We start from the raw sequence: 20,325 nt of genomic DNA, 5'->3' as shown, positions 1-20,325 counted from the left end.
GTTTGTCTCTATGTGTCAGCCCTGCAACTTGTCCAGGGTGTACCCCGCCTCTCGCCCATATTCAGCTGGGATAGGATCCAGCTTGCCTGCAACCCTACACAGGATAAGCAGTTATGGATGATGGATGGATGGTTTTAATTTTTTTTCAAGGTCTTCATCTCCTGGCAGAGGCAAAATGTCCTGGTATTTAACACGCATACACATATAAGTCTGTCAAAAAAATGAATACTGTTTTTTTTTCCTTTTTCCATGCTTATGTATTTTTTTTATCCATTGACTGACTTGTGCAGGTCAACAGCCATCACTAGGTTTTGTGTTAAAAGTTGTTCCCATGGTAATGTATGAAATCAATAATTTTGTAATGTTTTGCAAAAAAAATCAAATTATTAGAAAAAGAATGTCTTTAACTCATGGATTTTAGATGAAAGGTAAGTTTCAGTTTCCCCATTGGAGAAGTTTAATCATAGTGTCTGTTCAGCACAATGTACTTCAGAAGTACTGCTATAGTTTAAACACTCTACCTTCTTCACAACTTGGCCCAGTCCAGCCTGGCTCACACTGGCACTGCCCATTAACATGATCACAGCTGGCATTATTGTAGCAGTTACAGCTCAGCTTACAGTCAGGGCCAAAGGTGCCATCCTGGCATTCTGTAACATAGCACAAACAAAGAGGTTCAAACAAACAAACAGTCATCAACAGAGTACTACAAGAAGTTCTTGTACACTACAACCACAGGCATAGTTGGAGTGGAGCTGTACGGTATAACTTACTTAACATGCTCAAATAAGGAAATGTCCTGAACATAGAACACCACTGGTTTCCATGCAAATATTGAACATCTGGATTATCACTTTACTACAGTACAGAGTGCCGAGAGAAATACTTTGTGTATTAGACTCACTGGAGGTGCAGTGGGGGCCAAGCCAGCCAGCTGAACACAAACACACTCCCGTCACTTGGTGACACTGACCACCATTCAGGCATTCACACTTCTGTTGACACTCCAGACCATAGAATCCCTGAGGACACGCTGCAAAGGAACATTCATACTTGCATCTGTTTGGTTCTGTTTATTACATAGCTGTGACTTTCACGATATCTTTTTCTCACACTTCTACAAGTCAATCCTCTCTTACATTTTTCACAGTATGTCCCAATCCAGCCTGGCAGGCAGCTGCAGGCTCCACCCACATTCTCACACTCTGCACCATTCTCACACTGGCATTGGTGGCGACAATCTGGCCCAAAATAACCTGTAGGACACTCTTTTAAAAAAAGAAAAGAAAAGAAACACTGTTCATGTTACACACATTATTATTATTATTATTATTATTATTATTATTATTATGGTACATTTAGCAAGAAGAAGCTACACACTTTGTTCGCAGTGGGTCCCGGTGTACCCTGCCTCACAGTGGCACTGCCCCGTCACTGGGTCACAGTTCACTAAACTGCTCATACAGTTACACACATCGAGACAGTTGGCTCCCCAGTATCCAGGCTCACATGCTGTGACAAAATATTAGGCAATTATTCACTATATCGACCATACCTCATCTCCAATCTGCTTGGAATGGAAGTCTGGAGTAATATCTGAAGGCAACTCCGAAGAGACTTTACCCTTTTTACAGTTGGCTCCAATCCAGCCATCATTACACACACAGAAGCCTGAGACAGGATCACAATGGTTGCTGTTCTCACAAGGGCACTGAAACTGGCAGCCAAGACCAAACCAGCCATTTGGGCAGACTGCAAAGGATGAAGTATAAAACAGAGTCGTAAAAATAAATTACTGATGTGCAAACATACAGCTGTTGAAGTGTCATAAAAAGGTAGAGTGAATCTGAAGTATAAACATTATGGGAGCAGTGACCAGCAGGGACAGATAAATTACAGCTGTGCCCACTCCTACCATCCTGACAGAGGTTTCCGGTGTAGCCTGGCACACACACACAGGTTCCATTCTGCTTGTCACACTCCCCTCCATTCTCACAGTCAGGACATGATTCAGCACAAGCCAGGCCCCAGCGGCCCTTCTCACACTCTGGAATGCAACACATTTGACATACAGCAACGTAGGTCATGACCCGAAGCAAATTCTCCATTTAACCTATTGAGATTATCATACTGGAGAAGGAAATCAATTCAAGTACATTTTCCATGGCAGACAAACTACTTTCCATTGCTTCATATGGTTCAACTCCTTTTAACGGATCTCACATCAGGCCTTAATGCTGCATGCTACTATATAAACAAAGATCTGTGAGTTTGCCAGGCATCTGAGCCAAGCTAAGCAGCTCCTGCAGTTTAAACCTGATATTTCTAAAATGCTATTATTCTCTAAGCACTCCTACATTTACCACTCTCCACCTAGAGTCCTGATTGTCTCAATGTCTGATCCTATACATATTGTAGTGTTGCTGCTACATTTCAGTTGGGAGCTGCTACTCAGTAACACATGTTTAAACTGTCTCATTAAGAATGATGAGCTGCATGTTTGCCTGGCATCTGACAAAGAGCTCCGAAAATAAAGAGGCCTTTGGGAAGACATACAGTTTTATAATCTTTGGCCAGAGTTTAACAATACCTGAAAATAGACACATAGGCCCAAACATACTCTCTCTTTGCTGACATCCTGTAGATTTTCTTTCAAATGTGGCTAGAGTTTAGCAGAGGTGGGAAGTAACAAAGTACAAATACTTCGTTACTGTACATAAGTAGATTTTTCAGGTATCTGTACTTTACTTCACTATTTATTCTTCTGACGACTTTTTACTTTTACTCCCTACATTTGAACACAAATATTTTAACTTTCTATTCCTTACATTGTCAAAACAAACTCATTACTTGTTTCAACCTACGTGGATGACGACATGACGTAAAAGGCGCAACTACACAGAGCCAACACTGTGCTCTGCACATGTTCCTCCAGTGTAGCCCATTGTGGCTTACCATCTTCACAATGTTCTCCCATCTTGCCAGCTGGACAGTGGCAGCGTCCCGTAACAGAATCACACACTGCTCCATTACAGTCACAGTGCTCAAAGCAGCTAACACCAAACCTCCCTTCTAGACATTCTGTTAAAAAGACAAAAACACACATTGTTTTTGACACAGTGCCTTTAGAATAGAAACACAGGTGCAGACTTGATTATCCTTGCAAGTAAACTGAAATCTGAGAAGAGCTAATACACTTTGATCCTGTTTTTTTCTTTCCTGTAGTCTTGATTGTTATGCACAAGGCTAATTTTAAACAGGAACTTTGTTTCTAGTTTGGCAGTATGCTTTTCTTGCTATTGTCTCCACCATAGTTTAAATCCCTGCCCTTGAAATAGGGCATTATTTAGAATAATGCCGCAGTCACAAACACAGGTGTGCTGAGGCTCTGAAGACCTCAGATACGGTTATTAATAGTGAGGTCACAACTTCAGGGATGTGTATCATTAACAGTCAGGGCCAGAGGTGAGAGTGGAGGAAATGGTTGGTTAAGATAGTGGAAATCGTTGGTAAAGGTGCTGACTTCAAAGTTGAATTCTGAGCAAAATGTTCTGTTTTTATTGCTGTTGGAGTTTCAAGATGTTTTGCTGCTGCACACACCATGTATCCTATGTGTAAATGTTTTGCCGAGATAAAAAGCATCCCGCATTTTACAATACCAGAGATTGCCAAAGCAAGTGAGCAACAATATCAAGTGACCACCGTGGGGCATGTTTGACCGACTTTTAACCAAAACAAGTCGGCATAGGCAAACTCTGCTCTCCCTCTAGTTAAAAACCAGCAGAAAAGAAAAGGAAAGCCTAACCTAGTGAGTGCAACTGCAAGCTCGAGCGAGCAATGTTAGATGACATTTTTCTGGACACATAACTAAATCGTTCTAGCTATGCATGGGCTCGACTCCACGGTAGCGAGTATGGAGTTATACACCTAATGTTTTGAAGTTACAGAGAAAGAAACAATAACACAAAAGCAGAAACAGAAAAGATATATTTGTCTTTTGTTTCACAGACCTATTCGTGAATGTCAACCACAAATTACACACCTGCAAATCAAAACTCTCCAAGGTTGATGGAGAGTCACGATGTTTCCATGCATCACCATCTTGGTGTGACCCAGTTCCATAGTTATACTAATTAGTTAAAGCTCCTCGCATTCAGCTATTTCCATAGGGCCTACTCAAGAGGTAAGATATTCAGTTCCAAAACCCTCAGAATGATCACATCTTGTCCACATGATACTGTTCTTGTGAGAAATAGGAAAATGCCACGCACAATTTTTTTTTTTTTGAAAATTTCAGATGACTTTGCAGTCGACACCTTTAAGAGCAATATAGTTCTGGATTTAGTCCATCCAAAAGAGGAAACAGGTTAACCTTTGTATGATCGATGCTCTGTGTTGACAGATGTGGGACTGAGGCTGTGGATCCAGAGCAGAAAGTTGGGAGAATTTGCCCAAGACACACAAACAGTCACAGACCTATTCACATCTCTGGGCAATTTAGTGCAGCCAACCTGCCTACCCACATGTTTTTGGACAGTAGAAGGAAACCAGAAACCCTGGAGGAAACTGACACTAACACAGGGAGAACATGCAAAACTCTGTACACACAGTCACTCTAACTCAGGATCAAACCAGGGATCCATGAGCCACTACATCCCCATTCTGTTTAATAGGACTGACTATCTAGGGTAATTGCAGTTATACTATGGACCTGTCTAAATAAGTTAAGGGCAACAATTGGCAAGGGGCAAAGCATGGGAAACTGTAAATACAGATTAACTGCAGCACTCTGGGTTCACTTCAGTAGTACTGAGGGTCTGGATAAACTCCAGTAGGACAGAAGGTCTGGGTGATTTGCAGTAGATAATCTTACATCCAGGCTTCTAAAACAGTAGTCACTAAGGAGAAGAACACTAAATGGAGACAGCACAGCTTAAACAGTGAGCCAATGGTTTGGGTCAGAGTTCCATGCCACTGCCCCATCTTTTGCATTAGGCATCCCACATGGTACCGTATTTAAAGCAACTAAAAATATCTCAAATCCAGATAAAGTATCAGAAGCCAGATAAAATATTAGAATAAAAAATACTGAGAAGAGTTAAAACTCTAAATGCTGGCATTCTAAGGGTTGTGGGTAAATCGGGAAGGCAGTCTGGTGTGCATCCTATTACCGCCTGTTGTTCCTAATTGATGGCAGATGCAGCTCTCTGATTATTTAACAACTTCCAGATCAAGGATATTTTCGTGACCACCTTGGCTGACCATAGAGCTGAAACTGTTGTAGATTGGAAATTTTCTCTATAGACTGAAGCCCATAGCATTAGAAGTTTCCATTTTCCGCTTTTACAGACAGCTGCTACAGTGAAGAAAATTAGGCTCTGTACATATTGCCATATCCAGCTGTCTGTCTTTTGGCTCAAAGAGTATAAGGGTCAGAGTAGCAGGGCTAGTTTTTGTGTCTATAAATTTCCTACAGGGGAACATTGTGCAAGGAAATTTACTGTTCCTGATTTTGGTCAACAAGGACGTATAGGTTCATATGGCACTTATGTTAAAGATCGATACACAACTACATAAAAATCCATTTTTTTTACTTTGGTCTCTTCTATATTGTCAGCATTTACTGTTGTTTTGAAATTATGGTACTTTGGAGCTTTGTAGTACCCATGCCACATGACCCTATACTTCCTTGTTGAGCAAAATCAGGGTGGTGGGCATGTGCCATCCTTGACCGTTATGCAATGGAGTAGTAAGGCATCTCCTTCCCTCCACTAGCCTGGGGTGGTGCCTTGAGCAAGCACTAGCAACCCCTCAATCCTCCTGGTCAGGGTTACAACCAAAGACTGGACTCGGCAGACTACATGGAAGAGACCACCACCTGGTGGTTTAACAGGCAGGAAGACGGACCCACCAAAGCATTTGTGGACCACAATCAGGGCACAGTGCAACACGTAGAACACTGTTGGCCATCCATGGCATCCCAACCTAGCTCCAACCATCTTGATTCTGTCTTGCCCCTGGACACAGTTAGGTCGGGACAAGAGAGTGAGGCTGACAGCTGCACAACTCTCCCTCACTCTCATCCAAGTCATGCACAAGTCATGACTTCAATTTCAAATTCAAGTCCTGTGGCGATAGGTAAGTGGAGAAGCAGCAGGTGCGGAAACACTGGAAGCTGTAGAGTCACGAACCTGCACACAGGTGGCCCAGGGCATAGGGTCACTCTCTGCTGGAACAAAGCGGTAGCAGAGTTCGGCAGCCCCCTGGGTGTCTAAGCAACCCTGTTTAGGAGTCACTGTGCTCACCTCCAAGGAGGAAGGGGCTAGAAAATGTGCCCCAAACATAGCCTTATTCACCTCACCCTGGCCAGCACACTGTGGCTGGTGGGGCTCCCACTCAGCGGTTGAAAAATTGAAGTCATGTTCATCTTCAACCCCAAAGGACGAACATCAACATCATCAGTACCCATGAGAGGATGTGAGATGAGCAGTGGTACATTTAAGCTGAGCAACAATGCAAACATAGGGCCATAATCAGAGTTGGTGACTTGGTCCAAAGGTTATATTGATATGTATGTAGAGAAAGCTGTGCATATTCAGAGATGGGTCATGCACAAGGTTGGCAGAATTTCCTTGTGTAGAAATGCCTGAGACAGGGGGATTTATAGCATCTAGGCCTCTGCCTTTGAACACAAGCGCTTGTCTTTAATCCCCACTTCCAAACCCAAAACGGGGACTGAAAATGCAGAGTGATAAAGGATCAGAGTTTTGAACTTCTTCACTATCAATGGTAATATTGATAAGAGAATATGAAAGGTTCTCTAACTCTAACACAATGAAGCAGAATGAGATATATAATCAATTCACACAAAGTCTAAATACATAATTTTTTCTGCTGTGTTTAGGTTCATGAGATATGAGTATCAGGAGTAAAAGTTCCTGAACTTAAACTTTCACACCTTGGTCACAGCTTTTTCCATGCCATCCAGCTAGACACTGTTGCTGACACTCTCCGGTTATATGATGGCAGTTAGCTCCTGGTGGACACTGGCATTTTGTCTTGCATCCTGGGCCATAGTACCCACTATTACACTCTGACAACCAAAGATGAGAAAACAGATAACAACCATTTCACCATTTCATTTTGTATTAGAATTTTATACTGCTGGCAGAAACAAATCAGTTAACCTTCGCTACATGTCTTGCCCTGGTAACCAGGTTTACACACACAGGTTCCATAACGTCTGTGGCATTCGAGAGTGGTTTGTTGAACACACTGGCACTCAGCTGAACAGCCAGGTCCATATGACCATTTAGGACATTCTAAACATGAAATAATAGGACAAATACAAGAAACAAGAAGCATTAATCTTGCGAAAGGATACCAAAGCAAACTTTGCAAAGTTATTTGGGGAATTTCAGAGTTCAAATTGCTATGACGTACTGAGATGGCAGAATCTCCCATACAGGCCTGGTTCACAGAGACAGGCACCAAAGGTTTGATGGCATCGTCCATTATTTGCACAGTTGCACTTTTTGTTGCAGTATTTGCCATAAAACCCTTTAGGACATCCTGCAAGCCACAGACCACAGTTATAATCAGGCTTTGCATACTCTTATATCCATAGCTACTGCTAAGACATGGAGCTTGCTGAAAAGTAAGAATTACAGTGAAGGACACACATAAATTAAATAATTTATAAAATGTCCAGCAATTAAAAATTCACACATGTTCAATTTTCTGTGAAATAGAGGCGCATCAAAAACATTCTGAACGCCATCTGAGACAACACTCACCATTCTGGCACATGTCTCCACTGACCCCTGGTGGGCAATGGCAAAATCCCGTCACAGGATCACATGTGGCACCATTTCTACACTTGCATGTAAAGGAGCAGTTTTTTCCAAAAGTACCCTCGGGACAGGCTGGCAGACAAAAGCATGAGACAGGTCATACACTGATAGTTTGTGCTTATACAGGTGCATCTCAAAAAATAAGAATATTATGAAAAAGTTCAATATTTTCCATCAGTTATTTAAGAAAGTGAAAATGTTACATATTCTAGACTCATTACACATAAACTACAATGTTTCAAGCATTTTTCTATTTCACTTTTGATAAATATGGCCGATAGTGCAAAAAAAATCTCAAAATATCAGAATATTTTGTTTCGAGTTTGAGTAAATTACTATTCAAACAGTATCCAGTGCCTTACAAAAGTATTCCTCCCCCTTGGTGTTTGTCCTGTTTTGTTGCATTACAAGCTGGAATTAAAATGGATTTTGGGGGGGTTAGCACCATTTGATTTACACAACATGCCTACCACTTTAAAGGTGCACTTTTTTATTATTATTGTGACACAAAAACAGATGAAAAAATAGAAATCTGGAGTGTGCATAAGTATTCACCCCCTTTTGTATGAAACCCCTAAATAAGAGCTGGTCTAACCAATTCACTTCATAAGTCACATAATTAGTTGATTAAGATCAACCTGTGTGCAATCAAAGTATCACATGATCTGTCACATGATGTCTGTATAAATCAACCTGTTCTGGAAGGACCCTGACTCTGGTAACACTACTAAGCAAGCAACATGAAAACCAAGGAGCACTCCAAACATGTCAGAGACAAAGTTGTGGAGAAGTATAGATCAGGGTTGGGTCATAAAAAATATCCCAAACTTTGAATATCCCAGGGAGCACCATTAAATCCATTATAGCAAAATGGAAAGAATATGGCACCACTACAAACCTGACAAGAGAAGGCTGCCTACCAAAACTCACAGACCAGCCAAGGAGGGTATTAATCAGAGATGCAACAAAGACACCAACAATAATGCTGAGGGAGCTGCAAAGATCCACAGTGGAGCTGGGAGTATCTGTCCATAGGACTACTTTAAGCCATACATTCCACAGAGTGGGGCTTTATGGAAGAGTGGCCAGAAAAAAAGGCATTGCTTAAAAAATCTTGTTTGGAGTTTGCCCAACAGCATATGGCAGACTCCCCAAACACATGGAAGAAGATTCTCTGGTCAAATGAGACAAAAATTGAACTTTTTGGCCATCATGGGAAATACCATGTGTGGCGCAAACCCAACAGCCTGAGAACACCATCCCTACAATGAAGCATGGTGGTGGCAGCATCATGCTGTGGGGATATTTTTCATCTGCAGGGACAGGAAAGCTGGTTAGGACTGAAGAAAAGATGGATGGCACTAAATACAGGGCAATTCTGGAGGAAAACCTGTTTGAGTCAGCCAGAGGTTTGAGACTGGGATGAAGGTTCACAGTCTAGCAGGACAATGACCCTAAACATACCGCTAAAGCTACATTGGAGTGGTTTAAAGGGAAACATTTAAATGTCTTGGAATGGCCTAGTCAAAGCCCAGACCTCAATCCAATTGAGAATCTGTGGCATAACTTGAAGATTGCTGTACACCAATGCAACCAATCTAACCTGAAGGAGTTGGAGCAGTTTTGCCTTGAGGAATGGGCAAAAATCCCAGTGGCTAGATGTGCTAAGCTAATAGAGACATGTCCCAAGAGACTTGCAGCTGTAATTGTAGCAAAAGGTGGCTCTATATATTTGGGGGGGGACTTATGCACACTCCAGATTTCTGGTTTTTTTTTTCATCTTAATTATTGTTTGTGTCACAATTAAAAAAAACAATGTGCACCTTTAAAGTTGTAGGCATGTTGTGTAAATCAAGTGATGCTAACCCCCCAAAAATCCAATTTAATTCTAGCTTGTAATGCAACAAAACCGGACAAACACCAAGGGGGATAAATTCTTTTGCAAGGCACTGTAAATATCATGTATCTCTCGATCTAGTTCAGTGTACTATAATCATGGGGAAGACTGCTGACTTGACAGTTGTCCAGAAGATGAGCATCGACACCCTCCACAAGGAGGGAAAGCCACAGAAGGTCATTGCTGAAAAGGCTGGCTAGAAAAGGTGCACAAACAACAGGGATGATCACAGCCTTGAGAGGATTGTCAAGAAAAGTCAACTCAAGAATTTGGGAGAGCTTCAAAAAGAGTGTATGGAGGCTGGTGTCAGTGCATCAAGAGCCACCACACACAGACGTCTTCAGAAAAAGTACTACAACTGTTACATTCTTAATATTAAGCCACTCCAGAACCAAAGACAATGTCAGAAGTGTCTTTCCTGAGCTAAGGAGACAAAGAACTGGTTTGTTGCTCAGTGGTCCAAAGTCCTCTTGTTAAATGAAAGTAAATTTTGCATTTCATTTGGAAATCAAGGTCCTAGAGTCTGGAGGAAGAGTGAAGAGGTACAGAATCCAAGGAGTTTGAAGTCCAGTGTGAAATTTCTGTCATATATGATGACATGTAGTGCCATGTCATCTGCTGGTGTTGGTCCACTGGATTTTATCAAGTTCAAAGTCAATGCAGGCATTTTACCAGGAGATTTTTGAGCATGTCATGCTTCCATCTGCTGACAAGCTTTATGGAGATGCTGATTTTCTTTTCCAGCAGGACTTAGCGCCTGCCCACAGTGCCAAAACTATCAAATGGTTTACTAACCATGATATTACTGTGTTTGATTGGCCAGCCAACTCGCCTGACCTGAACCCCACAGAGAATCTATGGGGTATTGTCAAGAGGAAGATGAGAAACGCCTGATCCAAAAATACAGACAAACTGAAGGCCACTATCAAAGCAACTTGGGCTTCAATAACACCTCAGCAGTGCCACAGGCTGATCGCCTCCATGCCACACCGTATTGATGCAGTAATTTGTGGTAAAGGAGCCCCAACCAAGTATTGAGTGCATAAATGAACATACTTTTCAGAAGTTGGACATTTCTGTATTGTAAATCTTTTTTTGATTGATCTTAGGAAATATTCTAATAATTTGAGATACTGGATTTCTGATTTTCATGAGCTATAAGCCATAATAATCAAAATTAAAATAAAAAAGGCTTGAAATATTTCACTTAACCTGGAATGAATAAAGAATATATGAAAGTTTACCTTTTTTAATTAAATTAAAAAAAAAGTTTTCATGATTTTCTAATTTTTTGAGATGCACCTGTAAAACAAGGAAAATACAGACTCACTCTGGTTGCAGATAATGCCAGCCCAGCCATCAGGACAGTCACAGCCATTGCTCTCCACATTACACACACCATCATTAGAACAATCTTCGCACGTCAGACTGCAGTCATGGCCAAATGTGTTGTCCAGACAGACTGTGTAATTTTAGAATATGAAAGTTAATAAAAGAACACCACTGAGCTAATAATAAACCAAAATTCATCGCATGGCATTGTATTGTATTGGGTAAAATACACTCGTTGAGTGTGTTTAATGAGTCAAATTCTTAGAACACATTGATTTATACTTTTCTAATTACATATTTCCTTTATTTTCTTCTGGTATAGTTGCTGAATAATTCATGGTTATCCAGGCTACTGAATACACTTTCAGATGAATAGGGTAGTGAAATAGATTACCAAGAAAAGGATAACAGGGGAAAAAGACAAAAGACATCTTTGAAACCTTCACCGACTGACCAAATTTCTCAGTGATAGTGTTCTCTGCCCGTAGTTCTCCAAAGGTGTACTCTTCATAATCATCATAATGCTCTAGGGGCTGAGGGTAGTCCTGCAGCAGGGTAAACTTTGAAAATGGGTTCTCTACCACCACACGGTGAGATAGTGCATCAACAGACAGTGCTTCTACTGCCTTGTCCAGAGCTGGACAAACATGGAAAGGAAGAGGCAGAGGCATGTTATGTGTCACATGTGAGGCTTTAAATGAAATTTACATTGCATATTGTAGTATATCATAGCAGAGCTCCATCAAATGCATTTAGCACACTAAACCTACGGATGCAGGAGTGTCTGTCATCAGCTAGACGATGTCCCAGATTACAGAAGCACTGGTAAGACCCAGCTGTGTTCTGACATGTATGCTCACAGCCGCCGTTATCAGACACACACTCATCTACATCTGTGAAAATGGATTAAAACATACATACATACATACATACATACATACATACATACAAAAACATTCATCTATTTTACTCAACAAGGCATGAGGATTCTTGTATTCTGTACAGAAATATCTGATGTTTAATAATGAACAAGGCAGCAGTGTACCATCACATCCACATCCATCAGAGTTGAGTCTGTACCCTGCACTACAGTAACATTCATAGCCGCCAGGATAGTTGGTGCAGTCCTGTTCACAGCACGATCTCTCCTCTAGACATTCATCCAAGTCTGGAAAACATAAACAGCCATGGAGAAGCTGCTCAAACACAACACATGAAGCAAGACTATGTGTCACTGCTGCAGGTTGACCCTCCAGGCCAGGAAATTTTACAATAGCATATTTCCTGTCAGAGAAAAGAGCAGCTATCCTTTCTGACTCAAGAGAAAATCTCACACATCACTCACAGAGAAAGCTGCCAATCTAAATATAATAGACTGTAAAATATAATAAGATAATATAGACTGTTGTAGCCCAGCTGGTCGAGTAGACAGATTCACTGTGCAATAAATCTGTATTTTTTTAATATTTCAAATGCAGTGGCAGATGGTATAGATAGTTTTCACATGACGTCACAGAGTCGGGGATTCCCTAGTGGCGGCCATCTTGTGGGTCAAGCTTACCATACGGGTGACTGAGCACACATTGTAACGCGCGAGTACAAAGTCTTCAAAAGAACCCAAGCAGGCTATTTAAAGCTAGCAATGGTGCACACCTCTTGTATTCACGGCTTTCGTAATAGGTCAAATGATGAAGTTAAGCGGAGCTTTCATGGAATTCCCACTGTACGGGAGCACAAAGGCGAGCAAAGAAACTCAGCATACAAAGGAGAACTCTATGGCTTGCGAGAATCAACCGCAAGGATTATCAGTCTTCCAAACACAGCAAATCTGCTCCGATCATTTTATAAGTGGTAAGTTGTTTAAATAAACAATCAATTGTGTTTAAGTTTGTTTTTGGAAACCAAAACATCATGTGAACATTCTCTGGAGAATGCCTAACTGGAACCGCTGAGTGTACGTTTACATTGTAATGTACACTTAATATGGCTCGTTTGTCACCTTTCTATTTGAAACTTGTCACTTCACTCACGCAAGGGTCATTTTTGAAAAACATTTTAGGTCTATTCTGTATGATTTGATTTGTGTTTGGGATGCAAACAGTGCGCCTTTTGGCGGATGCCGCCTGAATCGCGCAGATCCGATTTTTTTTTTAGGGGGGGCGTTGGAGTGTCTGATTATAATTTCAAAGTAAATTCTGTATTAAAATTACTAAATAAGCAAACCCGTTACAGTCCATGAAACAGGAAGTATAAGGATGAGAAAAAAAACAGTTTAAATCGGAAAGCTGCGCACATTTGCGCAGCCCGAGCGGTGTGCAGGACTGCGCAAATGTGCGCAGCTTTCTGATTTAAACTGTTTTTTTCTCATCCTTATACTTCCTGTTTCATGGACTGTAATGGATTTGCTTATTTAGTCATTTTAATACAGAATTTACTTTGAAATTATAATCAGACACTCCAACGCCCCCCCCCCCCCCCCCAAAAAAAAAATTGGATCTGCGCGATTCAGCCGTGAAAAAGGCGGCATCCGCCAAAAGGCGCGCTGTGAATATATAAAGTTGTATATATCAGACAGCCTTTAAAGTTTGATGAAGTCAGTTTCAGGCTTTGGAGCAGGCTTTGGCAGTTTCAGGCTTTGGCAGCCCTGTATAGTCACTTGAAAATGCATCTTTGTCCACTTCGTAGGGGTCAATTCCCCCAATCAAGGCCAGTTTGGCTGCATACCATTGTCGTGAGATGTCGTCTAATGTATCTATATACTTCTGTTTGCTTGATTTTGCCGACATTGATCTTTATTTTAGAAAACTGACTATACAACTTCATAAATTCGTCCGAGATAACGTAGCTGGTAGTGGCGATGATCCGTTTTGTTTGCCCCGCAAGATGGCGGCTGGGGGGCGTTCCCTGGAATGTCATGACGTCAGTGAAAACTATCTACACTCCAACGCCCCCCCCAAAAAAAAATCGGATCTGCGCAATTCAGCCGTGAAAAAGGCGGCATCCGCCAAAAGGCGCGCTGTGAATATATAAAGTTGTATATATCAGACAGCCTTGAAAAACATTTTAGGTCTATTCTGTATGATTTGATTTGTGTTTGGGATGCAAACAGCGCGCCTTTTGGCGGATGCCGCCTGAATCGCGCAGATCCGATTTTTCGCCGAGCTGGTCCACGCCCTCACCACGGCCCAGCAAAGGTTGTTTTAATTAGTTGAAGCACAGATATCTGTTACTGAAGTATATTTAACAGTTAGTCCATGAAATTTAGTCGTACATGAGCGGATATCCAATGAGGCACATAGCGCCGAGTCAGCTATAAGCTATGTACGACAAGATTGAGTAGAATAACTGTTTTATTCTATCCACATTCACTGGATTTTGAGAAACAAAGCATTTTTATTTTTTGCAAATTTGAGAAACACAGTGGTGCTTGAAAGTTTGTGAACCCTTTAGAATTTTCTATATTTCTGCATAAATATAACCTAAAACATCCTCAGATTTTCACACAAGTCCTAAAAGTAGATAAAGAGAACCCAGTTAACAAATGAGACAAAAATATTATACGCGGTCATTTAATTATTGTGGAAAATGATCCAATATTACATATCTGTGAGTGGCAAAAGTATGTGAACCTCTAGGATTAGCAGTTAATTTGAAGGTGAAATTAGAGTCAGGTATTTTCAATCAATGGGATGACAATCAGTTGTGAGTGGGCACCCTGTTTTATTTAAAGAACAGGGATCTATCAAAGTCTGATCTTCACAACACGTTTGTGGAAGTGTATCATGGCACGAACAAAGGAGATTTCTGAGGACCTCAGAAAAAGCATTGTTGAAGCTCATCAGGCTGGAAAAGGTTACAAACTGTGGCAGTGGGGGCGTGGTCAAGCGTCGGTCTGTGACCGGAGGGCGGAGTCAGGGAAGGTAAGTGGCAGAATCACTACACCTGATGTGAATTAACCTGTGTTTGTGTGTCTTCCCAGGAGCCGCGCCCTATTTAAGGAAGAGAGTGAGAGCAGAGCGGGCTCTCTCCCGACCAGAACACGTGTGTGTGTGGCGTGTGTGTGTATAGGTTGATCAAAGTATAGTTAAGGCTGAAAAGCTTTAATAAACGTGTTTGTGAACTCAGTTCTTGCCTGCCGTCCTTCTGTGCTCCACCCGCCCATCCGAGTTGCTACAGTGGTGCCGAAACCCGGGACGGAGAGCAGGAGAAAACAGCCCCATGGAGTCCTCCCCTTTCGCCGAGCTGGTCCACGCCCTCGCCACGGCCCAGCAAAGCCAGCACCATGCACTAGTCACCCTCCGGAGGGAACAGGAACAGCAGTTCGAGGCCCTGATGCTGGCTCAGCAGGAGGAGCGACAGGCATTCCGGCACCTCCTTCCGTCTGCAGGGTCCACCGCCGCAGGACCGGCCCCCTTCACCCTGATGAAGATGGGCCTGCAGAATGACCCCGAGGCCTTCCTCACGCTCTTTGAACAGGTTGCAGAGACCTCGGGGTGGCCGATGGAACAGCGCGTGGCGCGCCTCCTCCCCCTGCTAACAGGAGAGGTGCAGCTGGCCGCGCTACAGCTCCCCGCCAACCGCCGGCTGGCCTACGCGGACCTTCGCCGGGCTGTCCTCCAGCGTGTGGGGTGCACCACCGAGCAACAACGGCAGCGCTTCCGCGCGTTGCGCTTGGAGGAAGTCGGCCAGCCGTTCGCATTTGGCCAGCAACTCCGGGACGCCTGCAGGCGGTGGGCCGACAACCACCGACAAGGGCCGACAACCGCGACGCCGAGGGGATCATCGACCAGGTGGCGCTGGAGCAGTTCATCGCACGTCTACCAGCCGGAGCTGTAGAGTGGGTCCAGTGCCACCACCCGGCGTCGCTGGATCAGGCAATTGAGCTGGCGGAGGACCATTTGGCGGCTGTCCCGACGGCAGGACAGCAAACAACCTCTTCTCCCCTCTCCTCTCTCTCTCTCCCCCTCTCCTCCTGTATCTCGTCCTCACCCCGTTCCCCCACCCCAGCCGGCCCGCTGCACCCGCGGTGCCCTCCTGTTCCTCCCGTCTGTGTCTGTCTCTCCCCCCCCCCTCAGGTGAGTGAGCCCCAGAGCACCAGTGCAGAGAGGGAGCTTGGGCCGGTTTGCTGGCGCTGCGGGGAGCCGGGCCACTTCCAACAGCAATGCTCGGTAATGGAGGTGGGCACGGTGGTTCTGATCCCCGACGCGCCAGGAGCCGCCCTCGATCGGGCCGGAGCGTATCGCATACCGGTGAGTATCCAAGGGGATACATATCAGGCATTGGTGGATTCGGGTTGTAATCAGACCTCAATCCTCCAAAGCCTGGTGCAAGACAAGGCATTGGGGGGAGCACAATTGGTGAAGGTGTTGTGTGTGCACAGGGATGTTCACAGCTACCCTTTAGTGTCAGTTCACATTCTGTTTCGAGGGGAGAAATTTTTAGTAAAGGTGGTGGTTAATCCTCGCCTCACCCACGTGATAATTTTGGGGACTAATTGGCCGGGATTTTGGGAATTAATGAGTCATTTAGTGAAGAGTGGGGCCTGCCATAGTTTAATAAGGGGAGGTCCTGGTGTCACGTTGGCGGGAGCAGCTGTCACAGAGCCGTCTACGTCAGCTCCGCATCAGAGTGAGGAGCCGCCGGCCCCTCCTCTCTCTCTCGGGGAATTCCTCGCGGATTTCCCATTAGAGCAGTCGCGAGACGAGACTCTGCAGCATGCATCTGACCAAGTGAGAGTAATCGATGGTCAAATGCTCTAGCCAAACACCACCCCGTCCTTCCCCTACTTCGCGTTTATGAAGGATAGATTATACCGAGTGACACAGGACACTCAAACTAAAGAGCGAGTCACACAGCTTTTGATTCCGAAGAGCCGCCGGGAATTGGTATTCCAGGCGGCTCACTTTAATCCCATGGCTGGACACTTAGGGCAGGATAAAACACTAGCCTGAATAATGGCCCAGTTCTATTGGCCAGGGATTCGCGGCGATGTCCGTAGGTGGTGTACGGCGTGCCGCAAATGCCAGTTAGTAAATACAGCGGCCATTCCAAAAGCGCCTTTGCGCCCTCTGCCGTTAATCGAGACCCCTTTTGAAAGAATTGGGATGGATCTCGTAGGGCCATTAGATCGGTCAGCATGAGGGTACCGCTTTATATTAGTTCTAGTGGACTATGCAACGCGATACCTGGAAGCAGTGCTGCTTTGCAATATCTCAGCATGCAGTATTGCGGAGGCGCTCTTCCGCGTTATCTCCCGAGTTGGAATCCTGAAAGACATTCTGACTGATCAAGGCACCGCGTTTATGTCATGTAAACTAAAGGAACTGTATAGGTTGTTGGGTATTAAGCCGATCCGCACCAGCGTGTATCACCCACAAACGGACGGTTTAGTTGAACGGTTCAATCGCACCCTCAAATATATAATTAAAAAATTCATAAGTGAGGATGCACGTAATTGGGATAAGTGGCTCGAATCCTTGTTGCTTTCAGTGCGAGAGGTCCCACAAGCCTCCACGGGGTTCTCCCCATTTGAATTGTTATATGGGCGTAAGCCGCATGGCATTATAGATGTGCTGTGGGAAAATTGGGAGGAGGGACCTTCATAAAGTAAAAATGAAATCCAATACGTTATTGACCTGCGCGCAAAACTCCACACACTCGCCCACCTAACCCAGGAGAATTTGCGGCAGGCCCAAGAACGACAAACCTGCCTGTACAACAAGGGTACGCGCCTCAGGGAGTTCGCACCGGGAGATAAAGTACTCATACTGTTGCCCATGTCGAGCTCTAAATTAATCGCCAGGTGGCAAGGACCCTTTGAGGTCACACGGCGAGTTGGGGTCGTTGACTATGAGGTGAGGTGAACAGACAGGGGTGGGGCGTTACAGGTATACCACCTCAATCTGTTAAAACGTTGGAGCAATGAGGTCCCCGTGGTGCTGGTGTCGGTGGTTCCTGAGAAGGCGGAGCTGGGGCCGGAGGTTCAAAAGGGAAAATTGGCATCACCCACCGCTCCGGTCCCCTGTGGAGCCCACCTCTCACTGACCCAGCTCGCGGAGGTCGCCTGGTTGCAAACAGAATTTTCTGATGTGTTCTTGCCCCTGCCCGGCCGCACCCACCTCATAGAACACCACATTGAGACGCCCCTGGGGGTGGTAGTGCGCAGCCGCCCTTACAGACTGCCCAAACACAAGAAAAAGGTGGTTCGGGAAGAACTCGAGACCATGCTCGAAATGGGCATTGTCGAGGAGTCCCACAGTGATTGGAGCAGCCTGGTGGTTTTGGTTCCCAAGGCCGACGGTTCATTCCTGTTCTGTCTCGACTATAGGAAGGTCAACACGGTGTCTAAATTCAACGCGTACCCAATGCCTCGTATTGATGAGTTGCTCGATCGACTAGGCACGGCTCACTTTTACTCGACACTGGATTTAACAAAGGGTTATTGGCAGATCCCCTTGACTCCATTATCCCGAGAAAAAACGGCCTTTTCCACACCGTTCGGCTTACACCAGTTTGTCACACTTCCTTTTGGACTGTTTGGGGCGCCCGCTACGTTTCAGCGGCTAATGGATAGGGTCCTTCGCCCCCACGCCGCCTATGCGGCCGCCTATCTCGACAATATCATTATCTATAGTAATGACTGGCCAAGGCACCTCCAACATCTGAGGGCCGTCCTTAGGTCGCTGAGGTGGGCGGGCCTCACAGCCAACCCGAAGAAATGTGCGATTGGGCGGGTGGAAGTACGGTATCTGGGCTTCCACTTGGGCAACGGGCAGGTGCGTCCCCAAATTAACAAGACAGCGGCAATTGCGGCCTGCCCGAGGCCCAAGACCAGAAAGGGGGTGAGACAGTTCCTGGGGCTGGCTGGCTATTATCGTAGGTTTATACCTAATTATTCGGACGTCACCAGCCCGCTGACTGATCTCACTAAAAAGGGGGCACCAGATCCGGTCCAGTGGATGGAGCAGTGCCAGCGGGCTTTTTCTGAGGTAAAGGCTGCACTGTGTGGGGGGCCACTGTTACACTCCCCTGACTTTTCTCTCCCTTTTATATTGCAGACGGATGCGTCGGACAGAGGGCTGGGGGCTGTTTTGTCCAAGGAGGTGGAGGAGGAGGATCGCCCAGTGTTGTATATAAGTCGGAAGCTGTCGGTGCATGAGGGGCGCTACAGCACCATAGAGAAGGAGTGCCTGGCGATCAAGTGGGTGGTCCTCGCCCTCCGTTACTACCTGCTGGGACACCCTTTCACCCTCTGTTCGGACCATGCGCCCCTCCAGTGGCTCCACCACATGAAGGATGCCAACGCGCGGATCACCCATTGGTATCTGGCACTCCAACCCTTTAACTTCAAGGTGGTCCACAGGCCAGGGACGCAGATGGTCGTGGCGGACTTCCTCTCGCGTCAGCTGCAGGCCAGACGGCTGCCTGGCCTGAGTCGGGCGGTGGGGGTATGTGGCAGTGGGGGCGTGGTCAAGCGTCGGTCTGTGACCGGAGGGTGGAGTCAGGGAAGGTAAGTGGCAGAATCACTACACCTGATGTGAATTAACCTGTGTTTGTGTGTCTTCCCAGGAGCCGCGCCCTATTTAAGGAAGAGAGTGAGAGCAGAGCGGGCTCTCTCCCAACCAGAACACATGTGTGTGTGGTGTGTGTGTATAGGTTGAGCAAAGTATAGTTAAGGCTGAAAAGCTTTAATAAATGTGTTTGTGAACTCAGTTCTGGCCTGCCGTCCTTCTGTGCTCCACCCACCCATCCGAGTTCCTACACAAACCATCTCTAAAGAGTTTGGACTCCACCAATCCACAGTCAGACAGATTGTGTACAAATGGAGGAAATTCAAGACCATTTTTACCCTCCTCAGGAGTGCTTGTCCAACAAAGATCACTCCAAGAGCAAGGCGTGTAATAGTCGGCGAGGTCACAAAGGACCTTAGGATAACTTCTTAGCAACTGAAGGCCTCTCTCACATTGGCTAATGTTAATGTTCAGGAGTCCACCATCAGGAGAACACTGAACAACAATGGTGTGTGTGGCAGGGTTGCAAGGAGAAAGCCACTGCTCTCCAAAAAGAATGTTGCTGCTCATCTGCAGTTTGCTAAAGATCACGTGGACAAGCCAGAAGGCTATTGGAAAAATGTTTTGTGAATGGATGAGACCAAAATAGAACATTTTGGTTTAAATGGGAAGTGTTATGTTTGGAGAAAGGAAAACACTGCATTTCAGCATAAGAACCTTATCCCATCTGTGA

The 20,325-nt window shown here is 44.9% G+C and overlaps 1 protein-coding gene across 4 annotated transcripts in view; it reads right to left on the bottom strand.

The window, feature by feature from the left end:
- megf6a (multiple EGF-like-domains 6a) overlaps nucleotides 1-20,325 on the bottom strand; it is a 92,326-nt gene that overhangs the window by 36,335 nt on the left and 35,666 nt on the right. For all 4 annotated transcript variants that reach the window (XM_060938217.1, XM_060938218.1, XM_060938219.1 and 1 more), the window contains 15 exons: nucleotides 12,128-12,250; nucleotides 11,853-11,975; nucleotides 11,537-11,719; nucleotides 11,081-11,212; nucleotides 7,797-7,925; nucleotides 7,444-7,572; nucleotides 7,188-7,322; nucleotides 6,959-7,093; nucleotides 2,956-3,081; nucleotides 1,916-2,047; nucleotides 1,624-1,752; nucleotides 1,381-1,512; nucleotides 1,140-1,268; nucleotides 905-1,033; nucleotides 522-650 (listed from right to left, as the gene is read on the bottom strand). In XM_060938217.1, coding sequence (XP_060794200.1) covers nucleotides 522-650; nucleotides 905-1,033; nucleotides 1,140-1,268; nucleotides 1,381-1,512; nucleotides 1,624-1,752; nucleotides 1,916-2,047; nucleotides 2,956-3,081; nucleotides 6,959-7,093; nucleotides 7,188-7,322; nucleotides 7,444-7,572; nucleotides 7,797-7,925; nucleotides 11,081-11,212; nucleotides 11,537-11,719; nucleotides 11,853-11,975; nucleotides 12,128-12,250 — 1,995 coding nt within the window. The remainder of the gene's footprint in view (nucleotides 1-521; nucleotides 651-904; nucleotides 1,034-1,139; nucleotides 1,269-1,380; nucleotides 1,513-1,623; nucleotides 1,753-1,915; nucleotides 2,048-2,955; nucleotides 3,082-6,958; nucleotides 7,094-7,187; nucleotides 7,323-7,443; nucleotides 7,573-7,796; nucleotides 7,926-11,080; nucleotides 11,213-11,536; nucleotides 11,720-11,852; nucleotides 11,976-12,127; nucleotides 12,251-20,325) is intronic.

Source organism: Neoarius graeffei, chromosome 13 (genome assembly GCF_027579695.1).
Source record: "Neoarius graeffei isolate fNeoGra1 chromosome 13, fNeoGra1.pri, whole genome shotgun sequence".
NCBI classification, from domain to species: Eukaryota; Metazoa; Chordata; class Actinopteri; order Siluriformes; family Ariidae; genus Neoarius; species Neoarius graeffei.
Note: the sequence above shows the minus strand (reverse complement) of the source record. Positions and strands in the feature narration are given on the sequence as shown.